Source organism: Brassica napus, chromosome C5 (assembly GCF_020379485.1).
Source record: "Brassica napus cultivar Da-Ae chromosome C5, Da-Ae, whole genome shotgun sequence".
Taxonomy (NCBI): domain Eukaryota; kingdom Viridiplantae; phylum Streptophyta; class Magnoliopsida; order Brassicales; family Brassicaceae; genus Brassica; species Brassica napus.
The window spans coordinates 52058844-52073633 of record NC_063448.1 but is presented as its reverse complement, the minus strand read 5'-3'; the positions used below and the strand labels follow the sequence as shown (position 1 = coordinate 52073633).

Genomic DNA, 14790 nt, shown 5'->3' with positions numbered 1-14790 from the left:
AAATTTTATATTTAACTTCAAAATTATTTTTATTTTAAACTATAGTTTTTATATTTATCATAAATAATATGAAACTATAAAAAAATTATAAATAACTAGCACATGTATAAAAATATTACAATAATATTAATTAATAAAATCTTACACAAAAATATAAAATTATAAATAGAAATAGATAATTAAATATTAAACTACAAGCAAAATACCAAATTATTTCATAAAATTATTTCCTTAATGTTTCATCTTCAGTTACACAAATTTGTTTGGACAATATTTTAGAGACTGTAGACGTTCCAGAGAAAATTTACTAAATTATTAGTATTGTTGTAATATTTAAATATGTGTAATAGCTATGTATTCATTTATCTTTTTTAAAAAAATTACTAAATTTCTTTTGTAATTTGTTTTTGCTAGTTCTAGTTTTAAAATATTATAATTTTTTTAAATATATATTTAATTTTATGTGTAAAATTTGTATTTATAAAAAAAAATTTGAAATATTTATGATATACAAAAGTTTTAAGAATTAAAACAAAAAATGAAAAATACTTAATAATCATAAATGTAAAACTCCAAATATAAAGTTTTATTTTTAGTAGTGAAACTCCAAATATAAAGTTTTATTTTTTAAAACTTTAAATTTGAAGTTTTAAAGTTTAAAAAAAAAAACTATATATTTTATAGAGTTTCTTTTGGAGAGATGCTTTGAGAGTTACCTTACCGATATTTTTATAGTGCATGTTTTATATTGAAAGTTTGAATAACATTCACGAGTTTGATTTTAAAAAAAGAATAACATTCACGAGTTTCACCACCGATTATAATACTAACAAGAATGTGGGACCGTATATTTTGTCGTATGATATTATCAACTATACAATCATTTTCATATGAGTAAAAACAATAGTGGTAAAGGTCAAAAGTATTTGTCCATTTAAATCAATGCACACATATTAAATAAGAACAAATTGTTGACTTTTACCCAAAAAAAAAAGAACAAATTGTTGACAAAAAAAAAAATAATAAGAACAAATTAAAAGGAGATAATCATGCACTTTATTTCATGAATGGCGTATCCAACTACTACCATTAAAGGCCGAAGCACCGGCACTTTTGACCGCGTCCCTGCTTCTTCTTGTTCCCCAAGCCTCCCCCACACGATCACACTCTCACCGTCACACGCATCAAGTACACACATACATGCTGACATGCACTGACACTTTGACACATATTACTAACGTCATAACGTGTGTGTGAACATGCAACTTTTGTCTCCTTCATTAGGTCAGCCAAATTTGAACTTTGGTTGTAGATAACACGAATGTCATCTATTGGATATTGCGGTGGAATTTTGTTGACTTTATGGGATTTTTGATAAAGTTATTTGACTTTATGGTTGCTCTTGCTCAAGATATAGTTAAAATATGACTTTTTGCGTGTAGAAAGCAGACATATTAGTACAATATTGATAGAAACCAGGGCATTGCCCCCACGACTCAGGTTTTGTTTCATATCAATATTTGTTAAGGTTAGTGTAGTTGTGAATTTTGCGTTTTGAGTTGTTTTTCAAGTTTTTTTTATTGTTATAGGGTTAGAGTTGTGATGATGAATTGTGTATGCATAGTTCACCACTTATGAAGTACTAAACTGTGTTAGTAATGTGATTGATATAGTTCGTGGTTTTGTTTGCTGTGTCACTGAGACTTATTGTTTGTTTGTCTTTTTAATTTGTTTCTTGTACTATTAAGAGTACATAAATTATATTAAAGTTGTTGAGAGTATCTTTTGTTTCTGGATATTTTTTTCTCCAGTTTAGTTGTGTAAGTTTTGTGTATTAAGTAATAATTTTTATTATCCTTATTATGTTTGTTATATGTTTCTTTTTTATTTTTAAATTTGTTGTTCTTACCGGACCTTTAAAACAAATACACGAAAACTTGTAGAAATAACTATAAAATGAGTGACAGTTCTGAATATTTGGGCCTTAATGGGTTTTAAACGAATTTATGTATTTCTCATAAGAAGACAATAATATTGACATGTTGACATTGGGCATGTAAGCTGTTTTTATAAGACAAGAGGAGTGAGCAGGTGGAGATGTTGTTGCCGCATTTGTGTCTGCCAGGATTTTATCTTGTATCTTCTGGTTTGGTTGTATTTGTTTCTTTTTTATTTGATGGGTAATATGTAAACAAAAATCATTGTTAGTTGTATTTATCAGAGTTCGTAATTTACTCTGCTTTTTTGTTTAGGTAATTTCACTGATCTTGGTTGTCGTCTTCGTCTTCTTCTTTGCGAAAGTAAGTTTGTAAATTGTTATATAGTTGGTCGTGTAGTTTGTATTTGTTTAACTGACTCGATGTATGTGTCGTTGAGTTTTAGTTGAGGTGATTGATTTAGTATATTTGTTTTGAAGTTTATTTCTAAGATTAGAAAAAAAAAGAGGTGATCATTAATGATTTGTCTTTTTTGGAATTCTAGTTTTTGGTGTTTTGATTGTTTGGGATGTTGTGGTTTCTTTTAAGCTGTAAAATAAAAGTTTGAGTAAAATCAGTTTGTTAAGTAAGGGAGATAAATAGACGACCACATATTTTGGGTAGGAAATATTTTTGATTATTGATGTTAGCACAATATAGATAATAATATAAAGGGAATTGTGTGTTGATTGTTTCTTACGAATCAATGAGGAGACGAATAACGAACTCGGGTTGTTTCTTTGGTTAGGTCAAAGTCCTGGACAGAACGGATTTGCCCAACCACATCTGCGAGTTTAAATATCAGTTATGATATCCGAACATAATATAAACCCAGATGCAATATGATAATATACCTGGGAGTTCTAGGTTTGTGTTCGCAATCACTTGGAAATTGTCGAACAATCTAATTATGACTGGAGATTGATCTTAGGAGCATCCGTGATGACTTCATCAATAATAGTTGGCGAGATGAAACGAATAAGGAATGAATGATCAGTTATCTTGTACATGCTTGAGCACCTATCAACTTCAAAACGATCGTTTTATACAATAGAACCGGCTTTCAAAGATGGCATGTAATGATTAGCACGTCCGGCGGGAATAAACTCATGAATCACAGTATCTGCAAATAATACTTATTCAACAAAGAATCAGAAAATCAATTAAAAGCAATCTATATTATTTTCCTTCCCTAGGCCCGGCCCACAGAGAAAGCCGAAGAATCAAGGGTTTCCGACCTTCATAAATATATATTAGTTTCAGCCATCAATATACAAAGTATCCTTTAGCTTAGTGGTATAAATGTTGGTGTTTATATCTCAATAACCCGTGTTCGAGCCATGAACTTGACACTTTTTCACACTTTTTAAAAGTGGGACTCACAAAATGCTGACGTGGCGCGCTGAGGAGATAGCAAAAACTCAATCATTATAATATAGATGGAACCGACAAAATGCTGACGTGGCGCGCTGAGGAGAGAGCAAAAACTCAATCATTATAATATAGACTAGGTGACCGGCCCGCACTCTGTGCGGGCATAAGAAAATTCAAAATATGGAATAAATATTATATAGTTTTTAGAAGTAACGGCTTTTACACCATAATACCACCGTCTTTGGGAGAATTCATCAGCCATGGAAAAAAGCTGGTAGTCAATATTTAAGATGGACGAGAGGGAACAAAGTAATATCAGTATGAAGAGGCAGATATTGTGTGTATCTATAATTGCAACATCACAAAATAATTTGTGTGTTTAAGAAGATATTTTCATTCAAAAAATGGAAGAAACAGTGTATAGTTTTAGAAGTAACAGATTTTATATTATCATTAATTAGAATTTTATTGTATATGTGTCGTAATTCTTTATTTTACGTGAATAATATTATTTTTCCATAAATAATAAACAAACATTTATGTAGACATATTAAAAGAAAATATAATGAAATTTAAAATATTATCTATAAATAATATAAATTATAAAGTACAATTCTCGATAAAGAAAGCAAATTCAATTAGAAACCTACAAGAAATTAAATAAATTTTGTAAGCAATTTGACGGGTTAACATTATTTGATTGATTTATAAATTTCTAAATTTTATTGAACACGAAATAATATTAAATTGACATACCGTCATCGGTCTCCTAACTCATCACAACCCATCTGGCAAATACAAAAAATAAATAACTGTAACAATTTATATATTTTAAAATTTGTATTTGAAAAAAAAATAGATTAAAATTACGTACCGTGACTACGAAATATTCTGAAAAACTTGTTTGTAGACAACATATTTTGGGAAAATATGCGCAATCCTCCCTATCGCAAAGCCTCGTCTCCGTGGTGCCCATTCTCTCGTACCTGATTTCCAAACAAATTTTGTTGGAAATAGTTACAAATGTCAACTCTCTTACCTCTGGGTATTTTTTTGTTTGCTATGAACCAGGCCAAAAACATGGATTGGTTGACAGTCTTTTTGTTGAGAATACTCTCAATAGGTTCATCTTCATAAAAAAAACACCAGCTCCTGATCCGGAAGATGAAATCCAAGTTTCTCTACAGCAGTAGTACGAAAATGTGTAGAAAAAACAAGAATCCGCCACGACGACTCGCATGCAGTAATATATCTAATTACGAAATACGAAAACATAAATTAGTAAAGATGAACGTAGACCTTAAAATGTAAAAGACAGATAAACTCTATTTGTTAATATTATATTTATTTTATTGTAAGAAAATGAGTTATATAAATTTCATTTATGATATTATATATTTCTTAAAGTGTATACAAATATATTTTTACTAATAGTAATAGATTATTGATGTATTTTCCTATGATGATTATATAGCGTAGAATACAACAATATTGTTTTATATCTATTATTAATAAATTATAAATAAAAATAAATATGATATATACAAAAACATATAGTAAAAAATTCCAAAAAATTTGTATGTTACGTCATCCACTTAATATATATAATATTATTGACTTAGCACTACAGTGTGACCATATATTTAACTAATTTGATGATATAATATTATAAATGAAATTTATTTTGGAGTAGATGATAGTGAGATATTCCCAAAGACACCTAGATCACCTTTTGTTCCCTTTTAGGTTGACAAGAAATCGCTCAAAAAGTTGATTGTTCACTGATCCGATCTGCATTGATCAGTTTTGGAGAAATGATCATAACTCTTAAACCAAAGTTATAAACGAAGATCCGTTTTCGGCTATAGATAAACATATGAGTGAAGAACTTACCCTATAGTTTGGCTTCAAAATTCACTGATTTTATCATCCATTCTTCTTCTTCCAAAACACATTTGATGTGTTTCTTCTCCTTTTTAGGTGGCTATAATGACTTTTCTTGGTGGCTATTGTAGGTGGTTCCGATGTCATTCCGGAAACAATTCACCACTCCATAAGCCTCTGTTAAAAGGCTCATGAAATTTCTAATAAATAGAGAAAACTTAGGGTCTCTTATAATTAAACTGGGTCAAAAAATTTAAACTCGGTATAGATTGATCATCTGATTTACAACTATTTGAAAAAGATTCCTTGGCATGCCACATTCTATATTCACTATTTATCAGTTCTTCTGAAACGCTGATGTTATCTGAGGAAGGATCATGATTCAAGGACTCTTGCCTTGGATTTATGTGCCTCTCAGCATAGAAACCAAAATAAAGCCTTAAAGGCACAAAAGCAGTGTAAACACTGTGAACATCACTTTGGGTCTAAAAAGCAGATGCGGTTTCTAACATATAAAAATTGCTCAAAAAAACAGAAATGCGGCTTAAGAAATTTATTTACAAAAAAAGGGAAAAAAATTAGAGACCTTAGCAAAAGTATTGGCATTGTTATATATACAAACAGTGACTTTTGACGGGAACATAGAGCATAAGAGACATTTAGAGACTAAAAAACTGAAAGGGAGAGAGAGATAGACAAAGTCTAATCTCACATTTTCACCTCCTGCCTCTGTTCTATCTCCCTACTCTTTGGTTGTCACGAGTGTGTCGATTCTGTCGACTCTTCGACACCATTGAGCTCAGGTGATTCGGTTCCCGAGCCAGGAGTTGACGTTGATGTTGTATCAGGTTCAGTAAGGCCATTGCTGATGTGTTTATCCACTGAGAAAGAAGCAATTGATAATTTGTCTGGTTTCGAGTCAAGGAAGAGGCAAACTACAGCGCAGTCATCGACTTTTGAAGTGGGGAACTTCCATCTCCAATTCCTCACTGTAGCTTCCACCAAGGCTCGGCCAGCTGTGCAACGTGTTGGTGCTTTCGCTACAATCTCCACAACTTCTTCATTCGTCAATACATCCCATATCTAGCAAAGTTTCAAGAACACACTTAAGAGACCAAATAGTTTTGTACCTCTATTATATGCATTTATTCAGAACTATTGGACTTTTTACTAATACTATTTCATTAACAGTGTTATATCTCTTACCCAATCAGTTGCCAAGACAACAAATTCATCTTTCTCAGTGAGGCGTCGGTAGGACACGTCAGGCACATAAATGAGACCAAAGTCCTTAAGGCAAAAATCTCCAAAAGCACGCGCCATGGCCAGAACATGTGAGTTGTGGTTAGGAAGCCAGAGGTGGGCAACTCCTGGTTCATCCCGGAGAGCAAATATACGTCCTCTGCATCTCTTTATCCTTGCTGCTTCAGCTGGTAACATCAAAACTCCCAACTTTAATTGATAAAAACCAAATTATCTTCTCAAATGCTTAAAAGCTAAAACTATAGTTTCCTCACAGTAGTTCCGCAAGAAGAACTTAAGGATGATGGAACTGGTTATAAAATCTTTTGTAAAGAGGAAGATGTAGCAGTAAAATAACCTGGAACATCTGGTTTGAGATCTTCAGTTAACTGAAAATGAACAAGTTTATTTTCTTTATTCCTCGTACCCAATACTGCTCTTGAATCCCCAATGTTTCCAACAACAAGATGTTGACCCTAAACCAAATAACCCAAAGAACAAAAAAAATACAAATGAAAAGGACTTTTCGCAACAAAACTCAGACACAACATGAGAATATTTGGTCCAACTATCTACCTGCTTAACCATAGTAACTGCAGTAGTACCACTACAAAAGCAATCAACATCCACTTGCATCTTCAATTCTTTGTCCATGAATCTGTAGGCTTTAACAATCGAGATCAACAACATCTGAACCATATCCTGATCCTTGTTGTAGACTCGGGATTCACCATTAGCAGATATTTGCACAAGGCTGCCAGAGGTCATTCTGTCAGCAGTGTTGAGGCTGATCTCTTTAAGAACCTCCTCGCAGGAGAGATAGGACTCCAAGTGAGAGCCTAATTTGAGCGGAAGCAAATCTCTGACTCTCTTTGCGATAATGTGACCGTAAGGACCATGTCCATCAAATACACCACAAAATACAGTGTCCTCCATTGACCCAAAATTCTGAAACATTTAAAAAAAATAATCAAATATTCAGCTGAGTGACACTAAGCCTATACAACTTATTAAAAAGATAAAACTTCAAAAAGTTATATATTTGACAATTAAATCAATGGTCCTTGGAGTAAAACATTTGATGGCATACTTTTAGAAAGTAAATGAAGATAGTTATATAGAACTTACAGCAACAAGAACTATATTGAAGTAATACATTTAATGAGAATGTACACATACTAATTAACAAAATTGGTTTTAACAAAACAAACGCACCTCCAAGACGATCATGGCGTCCTGGTTAGGACCTTTCTTGCCCTGTTGGGAGAAGAGAGACGCATGATCGGTAGAGCCATTCAAGAATTTGCATTATAAGACCTTGGTTGTTTTCTATATATATATACAGTCGATTTATTTCTCATATTAACGACACACAATAATTTGCATAATAAATAAATCAAACGCTTAAAGAAAGATATTAAATGTGTATTGTGAATAAGTGATTTGCATATTTAATGATTTCAACTTGCGCAAGTAATCCATATTAGAAAGGTAAATTATTAAAAACAAATTTTGTCAATAAGTTATTTGCATATTTAATGATTTCAACTTTCGCAAGTAATCCATATTAGAAAGGTAAGTTATTAAAAACAAACAACCTAATTAGAAACATTAAAATATTTTCTAAGCAAATGTAATTAATATGATATCAACATGCGCAAGTTTACTGTTTGAATAATAAGGAAAGTTTTTAATATTTGTTTTAGTTCTAAATCTTGCCCAAGGCTAAATTAAATCGATAATTATTATCCCCTAGCTATATATGGGTTTAATGAAATCGACAATAGTTTTGGGCTTGTTTACATAAGCGATTGATTAAAATAGATGAAAAATAAAATTCAAAAAAAATCGATCAATATCGACCAATAGAATTATAACAATTTTCCTGGGAAGCTATATATATTAATGTCATGTCAGCTGTCAGCTGAAGGGGATTCTGAAACCAAGTTGGTACGTGGTTGTTGGGCCAAAAAGCAAATAAGCATATGGGTCAATAGGCCTGAAGCCACAGATTAATTTCAAAGTCAGAAATGGAACATTTGTTTATTTACATGAGCCAACGTCTGCTATATGGAAATTCTCCCAATATCCCATCACTAATTTTGTTGAAATAATGTTATGATTACTATAAAATACTTCATTAAAATCCAGAATAAAGTGTGAATTTTGGTAAACTTAGCGCAAAGTCTTGACCAATACCTCATGCTTTGTAGACCATGAGAAGAAAAGAACCACATGGGAACAAGGTATTTTAACTAGCAGTATATGTGTTGACACGGTGTTGTAGTCATAAGCAGCTTTACAATATATAGAATGTAGATTTTTTTTATTCCGAAACCATACATAAGCTCTAAAGATCTTCAGGTTCCACGGTTGGCCCTAACACGTTCTTGAATCAGCTTCCTCTCCCAATCTGCAATATCCTCGAATGCGTTCTCAGGGAGACTCTCAAAGGGCTCTTTCCACGGATCATTCTTAGCCAGATCATATGTAGCCCCACGTATAGCTCCTTTGTTAGGCCCACACGGACGCTTTGACACCAATGCGTCATAAGCGGTGTTCAGCTGTTTCGAAACACACAGAATCAGATCATTAAAAAACTTACTTGGAAGTGAAGCTGAGTAAGACTTTTTAAAAAAAACTTACGTTCATGTCACAGAACCAATACATATAAGCAATAGAAACCGCAGGAGCTCTTCCCAATCCGGCTGTGCAATGCACGTAAACTCTTCCTTTACCTTCTGACACTGCCCATTCCAAAGAAGACACAGCTTTCGGAAGCTGGCTTCTCAACGAAAGTGGATCAAAGTCTTTAGCCTAATCATAAACAAGAAATCAAACTGATTAAACATTTAGCATTCACAGGTTGAAAACGTTGGGAAATGTTTCTCTTACGGGCCTTCTCATGTGACGGATTCCGAGGTCTTTACATCTTTTGACAATGGAGTCAAGATCGATTCCCCAATACTCGATGTCTTTGTCTTGTTGCAAGTTAAGTATGTAAGCAACGTTCTCTTCTTTCTTCAAGTGGTCTATATCCTCAGGCTTCTGTGGCTGTGACCCAACGATCAGTTCGTCTCTTATCAATGTATAGTTCATGCCTTAAAAGAACAGATCAAAGACCCAACAAAAAAAAAACAATTTTTAGAAACATTCTCACATCCATAGTTAGAAACACTTTCCAAAATAGCATTAAGACCAACGTAGTATAGATTTGTCCTAATCTAAGGTTAAGAAACCATAACCTCCCTAAAGGCAGCTTTAGTCTAATTAAACTTACTATTAGTTATACTCCAACACTTAATCACAGATTCAAAGGAACAATTTTTATTACTGATAAACAAGAAACTAACTAGATCGTGTCTGAAAGTCAGAATTTTTTTGGGCATATTCGTACCGAGATCATGATGATATTCATATGGGCTCCTCATCAGTCTCTTCATAGCTGTATTGTAATCTTCCATCTTGTTCTTGGAGCTGAGAGAAACCCCATTCTTCCCTGGAATCTCCTCGGCTCCATTTCTCCCTGAGATTTTGCAGGTAACTCCCAGATTTCTTGGGAATCTTCTTGGATCAATCGATGGTTTATTAATCGAATTGAGCCGGGAAGATTTGTCATTTTCTCGGAAGTGGCTCGAAAGGGAGAAAATACAGCTCTTGCTTCCAACGACACTCATCGTTTTGTTCTCTCAGTCTCTCTCTATCACTTGTTCTTCGTCTCTGTGATGCAACATTGGGAATCTGCAGAGAATATCACGTTTTACAAATAATACACAAACCTTTCGCACGGACGAAAACGATGTTTTATTTCTATTGGGCCTTTTTCGTTTATGGGCTTTCATTATTAGATTCTGGCCCATTAGATAAGCCTGATTGACATGTAAATTTAAATTCCTCCTCAAATCTTAAAAGCGTGTGTTTGCTTTAGAAGAGTTAACAGCTGAGTGAAATGTGTAATATAATGAACCTTAATCTGAATCTATTCAATTTGCTTTTGCAAAGGTACAGAGATAATGATATGGAAGCAGATCAAGAAGATGGCAGTGAGTCAACACAGCAAGTGCTTCTGCGAGTACTAAATTATAACTGTGATCACACACACACACAAGTCATTTTGGTTCTGTCAAATATTAGGCTTTTGTTACCAGCTTTCACGAGTTATCACTCATCATACGAGTAATTTTGTACTCGTCCCTTGGTTTTTGCTTCTTTTTTCCTGGTTCTGTATTGAACCTGCCAGTCTGCCACTGACCAAGGTTTCTTCCTTCTCAATGAAGTTCTTGTTAGAATTGAGTTGTGATTATATACCTAAGACCATGATTAACCCGGAGTTCTTAAAGTGGGGTTCTTAGCGGAAGTTAAGAAACCTCATCCTAAGACCACCTCCATCAGTGTTTCTTAGCACAGGTTTTAAGCAAAAAAGAAAATAAAAATAAATGAAAAAGGCAGAAAAAACAGAGAACTGCTGTTTAAAATGGTCTCTTTGAATTGGTAAGGAACCCTTACGTGTCTGTTTGGTATTGGACCTCATTAATGTCTTTCTCTCCTTTTGGCGACTTCAGCGATTGCGCTCCGATTTCCTCTTCGCCGTCGAAGACCAAGTCGGCATCCCTCTCTCTGCTACCATTTTCATCCCCACTGACTTCGACACCGCCGACCTCTCCTCATCCTCCACCAACGGTCGTCGTCTCTCCGTCGCTTATCACATCGTTCCTCGACGATGATCATCCCAGTTCGTTGCTTTACTTGTGAAAAGGTTTGTTTCTCATTTAATTTCGTTTATTTGAGGAAATTTTGATAGTCTCTAGGATTACAATTTTTCTCTATTACGATAAAGTTTCGAGCTTTATGAATCGTAGGTGATTGGGAACAAATGGGACACATATATGGATCTTCTCCAGGCTGATTACGCCGAAGGGTAACCCTTTTTGATTCCCCCATTATACTTATGTGTGAAAAAAACTCTAATGAGAGTCTTTGTATGATGGTTTTTGTAGTAAGTACATGATTAATCTGTTTCTCAACTTCTCTTTTGCAATTTGATCATTTTAAAGTTCATATATGTTAGCTCTGTAACGTAAAGCAGATTACTGGTATTTCGATTATGTTGTTTGCATCTCTAGTTTAATCTTTAGCCCCCTATGCGTTAAACTACAACATGATTTTACGTTCTCAAATTAACATTATGATGACTTGCGAATTGGTTTATGTTTTTTGGAATATGCAGGGATGCTCTTGATGCGATTGGGTTAGTTCGAAAGCTTTTTGTGAGAAAAACAGCAGATATATGTTCAAGAGAAGGCATAAGCAGGAGTGATCTTGAAATCGAGCTCCCATAGATTAAATGTGCCTTTGACGAAATTGTAGTGAGCTCCTCTTATAGCAAGCGTGTTCAAGGTAACAACAAGAAACTTCTGCGCTGCTTCGGTTTGAATTTCATTCTTATTGATTTGTCTGTGTTGCAGAGTGGAGTTCCTGATTTTACAGTGCTTCAACCTGATGAAGCAATGAGTGTACTTGATGAGAAAGCTTCAGAATTGGAGGTAAATGACTATATACAAAACAACCTAATCACTAGACAGATGTTGAGTTGAATAGCTTTATGATTTGTAGTTGTATCTTTTGATTTGTAGCTTTATGTCATTTTTATTTAAATTTTTATGTTATCAAATCCATATAATTCAACTTTTAAAAAAAAAATATTTAAGAACCCCTATGGGGTTTTCCCATTGGATTCTCTCGTTAGAGGAAGAAAAAATTATTTCAACTAACCAAAGTTCTTAACTTCTCATATCACCTTTAAACCTACTAATTTAATCATCAAAGCCCATTAGGAGTTCTAATTGATGGAGTTGCTCTAAGAACTTCGGGTTAATCATGCTCTAATACTAGTACTCACTAATATTCATATATGAATGTTTTTCTTGGGAGGTCAGTATTCATATATGAATGTTTGATTTTGTTACTATTGGAGTAACCAAAACTAATCATTTCAAAAACCAAAACTCAACTTTCCATTATATAATTTTCAAAACTAACTATTGGAGTATTCATATACAGTATTTATTTCTGTACTATCCTAATATATAATTTTCTTTCTGAACATGAAAAGTCTTGTCGAGATTATTTCCCCCCATTTTTACACTTTCCCATTTAAAAATCTACAAGAGATACAAATAAACAATCCACTCACTCACTTGTACAAATCAATAGTAACAAAAATGTGAAAAAGAAGAATTAAAAAAAAAAAACAAACTAAACGGACGTATGAGTCTCGCTAATTTTGGCAACTCCATTGCTGTTATCCTCTTCTTCAACTTTCCTTTTCAAAAACCCTAATCTCACCATCCCTTCCTCTCCCCAATCCCACAGATGCAACACCACATACGTCCCTATCCCTCCGATCAACCCGTACGCCACCGAGTACGTCAACGGCATCATAATCATCGTCACGAACGCCGGAATCGCCTCCCTCATATCCCCCCAATCGATCTCCGTCACCGACTTCATCATCATCACCCCCACCAGTATCAACGGCGGCCCGACCGCCCACGCCGGAATCGAAGCCAGCAGCGGCGTGAAGAACATCGCCAGGAAGAAATAAACCGCCACCGTGATCGCCGTCAGCCCCGTCCTCCCTCCCTCCCGTATCCCCGTCGACGACTCTATAAAAACCGTTACCGGAGACGTTCCGAGAAGCGATCCGATCACGATCGCGGACGCGTCGGACATGAACGCGAAGTACTGCCCCGCGAAGTCTCCCCTCTCGTCGACGAAGCCGGCGAATCTCGCCATGGAGTAGAGCGTCCCCGTCGTGTCCAAAATATCCACGTAGAGGAAAGTCACTAACGCTTCCCAGAAATGCCCTTCGCTTATCCCCGAGAAGCTCAACGCTCCCGCCGTGTGCTTGATGACGTGGACGTCAACGACCTTTTTGAAATACTCGTGAGCCGCGTCTCCCGCGGGGGTGTTGGGAAACGCCGTTACCTCGGTGTTACGGAACCACGAAACGGCCGTTACGAAGACGATCCCGTAGATCATCGCTCCTTTCACGTTCTTCACCAGACAATAAGCGATGATCACGAACCCGACGATGCCTAGCCAGAAGGTAGGACTCTCCATGCGTCCGTGGAGGCACATGATATCTCCCGAAACGGATCCTCCGGGGATCAAACTGACGGTTCCGTTAGCCGACGTTATAACGGGAGCTAACGAAGCTCGTGACGTGGTTGGACACGCGGCGAGAGTGACGAGAGTGGAAGGGCTGTAACCGACTAAACCGAGTCCTTGATTGTTCTGTAAACCGATGAAGGCGAGGAAGAGTCCGATTCCGGCGGAGGAGCTGATTCTGACCGGTTTAGGGACGAGTTTCGCTAGCTTCGCTCTGAAGCCTACGGCGGAGATGAAGAGGAATATTAATCCCTCGATGAAAACCGCGGCGAGAGCGGTTTGGTACGAGATTGAACCGGATCCGTGGAAACCGACGACGGTGTAGGCGAAGTACGCGTTTGTTCCCATCCCCGGAGCTAGAGCTAGAGGGAGATTCGCCATCAGCCCCATGATCACGCACCCGATCAGAGACGCCGCCACGGTGGCGACGATTAGATCCTTTCGGATTCCTTCCACGCACGATGCGTAACCGGGGTTAACCGGGTCGAATTTACACGTTACGTCCGGTTGGATCAGTCGGAGACCCGGTCCGGTACACTGGGAAGGTGGGATCGTTGGGTTTGAGCAGAGGGGAACACAGTCGGAAACAGAGCAGGTGCCGCCGGAGTCAGATAAGATGGAGGCGTTCACGGCGAGGATATAGGCCATGGTGAGGAAAGTCGCCGTGCCGGCGCGGAGCTCCGTCGTGAAAGTTGAATTCCGTTCGGCGAGTTTGAATCGTTTGCCAACTCGGCTTGAACCGACGTAAGTGTTGAGTCGGTTTAGTAGCTTGGGCTTGGTTCTGGTACTAGAAGGTAGTTCTTGCTCCATTAGAAAGAGATCACAGGAGAAATGCGAAATACAAACTTTTTTTTTTCTTCTTTCCTGGTTTTGTAATTTAGTGAAGCGAACAGGGTTGCTTATATATATAAGTATATATTCATCACTGTATATATGAGAGAGAGAGAGTTAGTTTATGGATATGATTAGAGAAAGAGGAAAGATTCTAGTAAAGATGAAGGGGATCTTTTAGAAGAGAAGTATCTTCTCATGCAACCATGTGTCCACGTTTCTTCGTTATGCCCTTTTATTCTAGTTTTGTAATATAATCATTTTATTGTTGATCTTTTTGTGATTAGAAATGAAATGTATATATTATTTAAAG

The 14790-nt window shown here is 35.8% G+C and overlaps 3 protein-coding genes across 3 annotated transcripts; all 3 read right to left on the bottom strand.

Annotated features, from left to right (window-relative positions):
• Positions 1–5512: 5512 nt before the first annotated feature.
• LOC106392640 (probable protein phosphatase 2C 74) lies at positions 5513–7781 on the bottom strand (the record flags this gene model as incomplete). Its single annotated transcript, XM_048757613.1, has 5 exons — positions 5513–6317; positions 6441–6664; positions 6835–6952; positions 7053–7424; positions 7692–7781. Coding segments are annotated over 5 exons (1131 nt in total), but the record flags the coding sequence as incomplete, so codon positions are not given.
• Positions 7782–8712: 931 nt separating this feature from the next.
• Positions 8713–10247, bottom strand: LOC106452723 (phosphoglucan phosphatase LSF2, chloroplastic). The gene is made up of 4 exons (XM_013894894.3): positions 9874–10247; positions 9372–9577; positions 9123–9293; positions 8713–9040 (listed from the first exon to the last, which is right to left on the bottom strand). The coding sequence occupies exons 1-4, from the start codon at positions 10151–10153 to the stop codon at positions 8837–8839; spliced, it is 861 nt and encodes a 286-aa protein (XP_013750348.2). The 5' UTR covers positions 10154–10247; the 3' UTR covers positions 8713–8836.
• A 2219-nt stretch (positions 10248–12466) lies between these two features.
• On the bottom strand, positions 12467–14790 carry LOC106452725 (adenine/guanine permease AZG1). The gene has a single exon (XM_013894895.3). The coding sequence runs from the start codon at positions 14454–14456 to the stop codon at positions 12732–12734; it is 1725 nt and encodes a 574-aa protein (XP_013750349.2). The 5' UTR covers positions 14457–14790; the 3' UTR covers positions 12467–12731.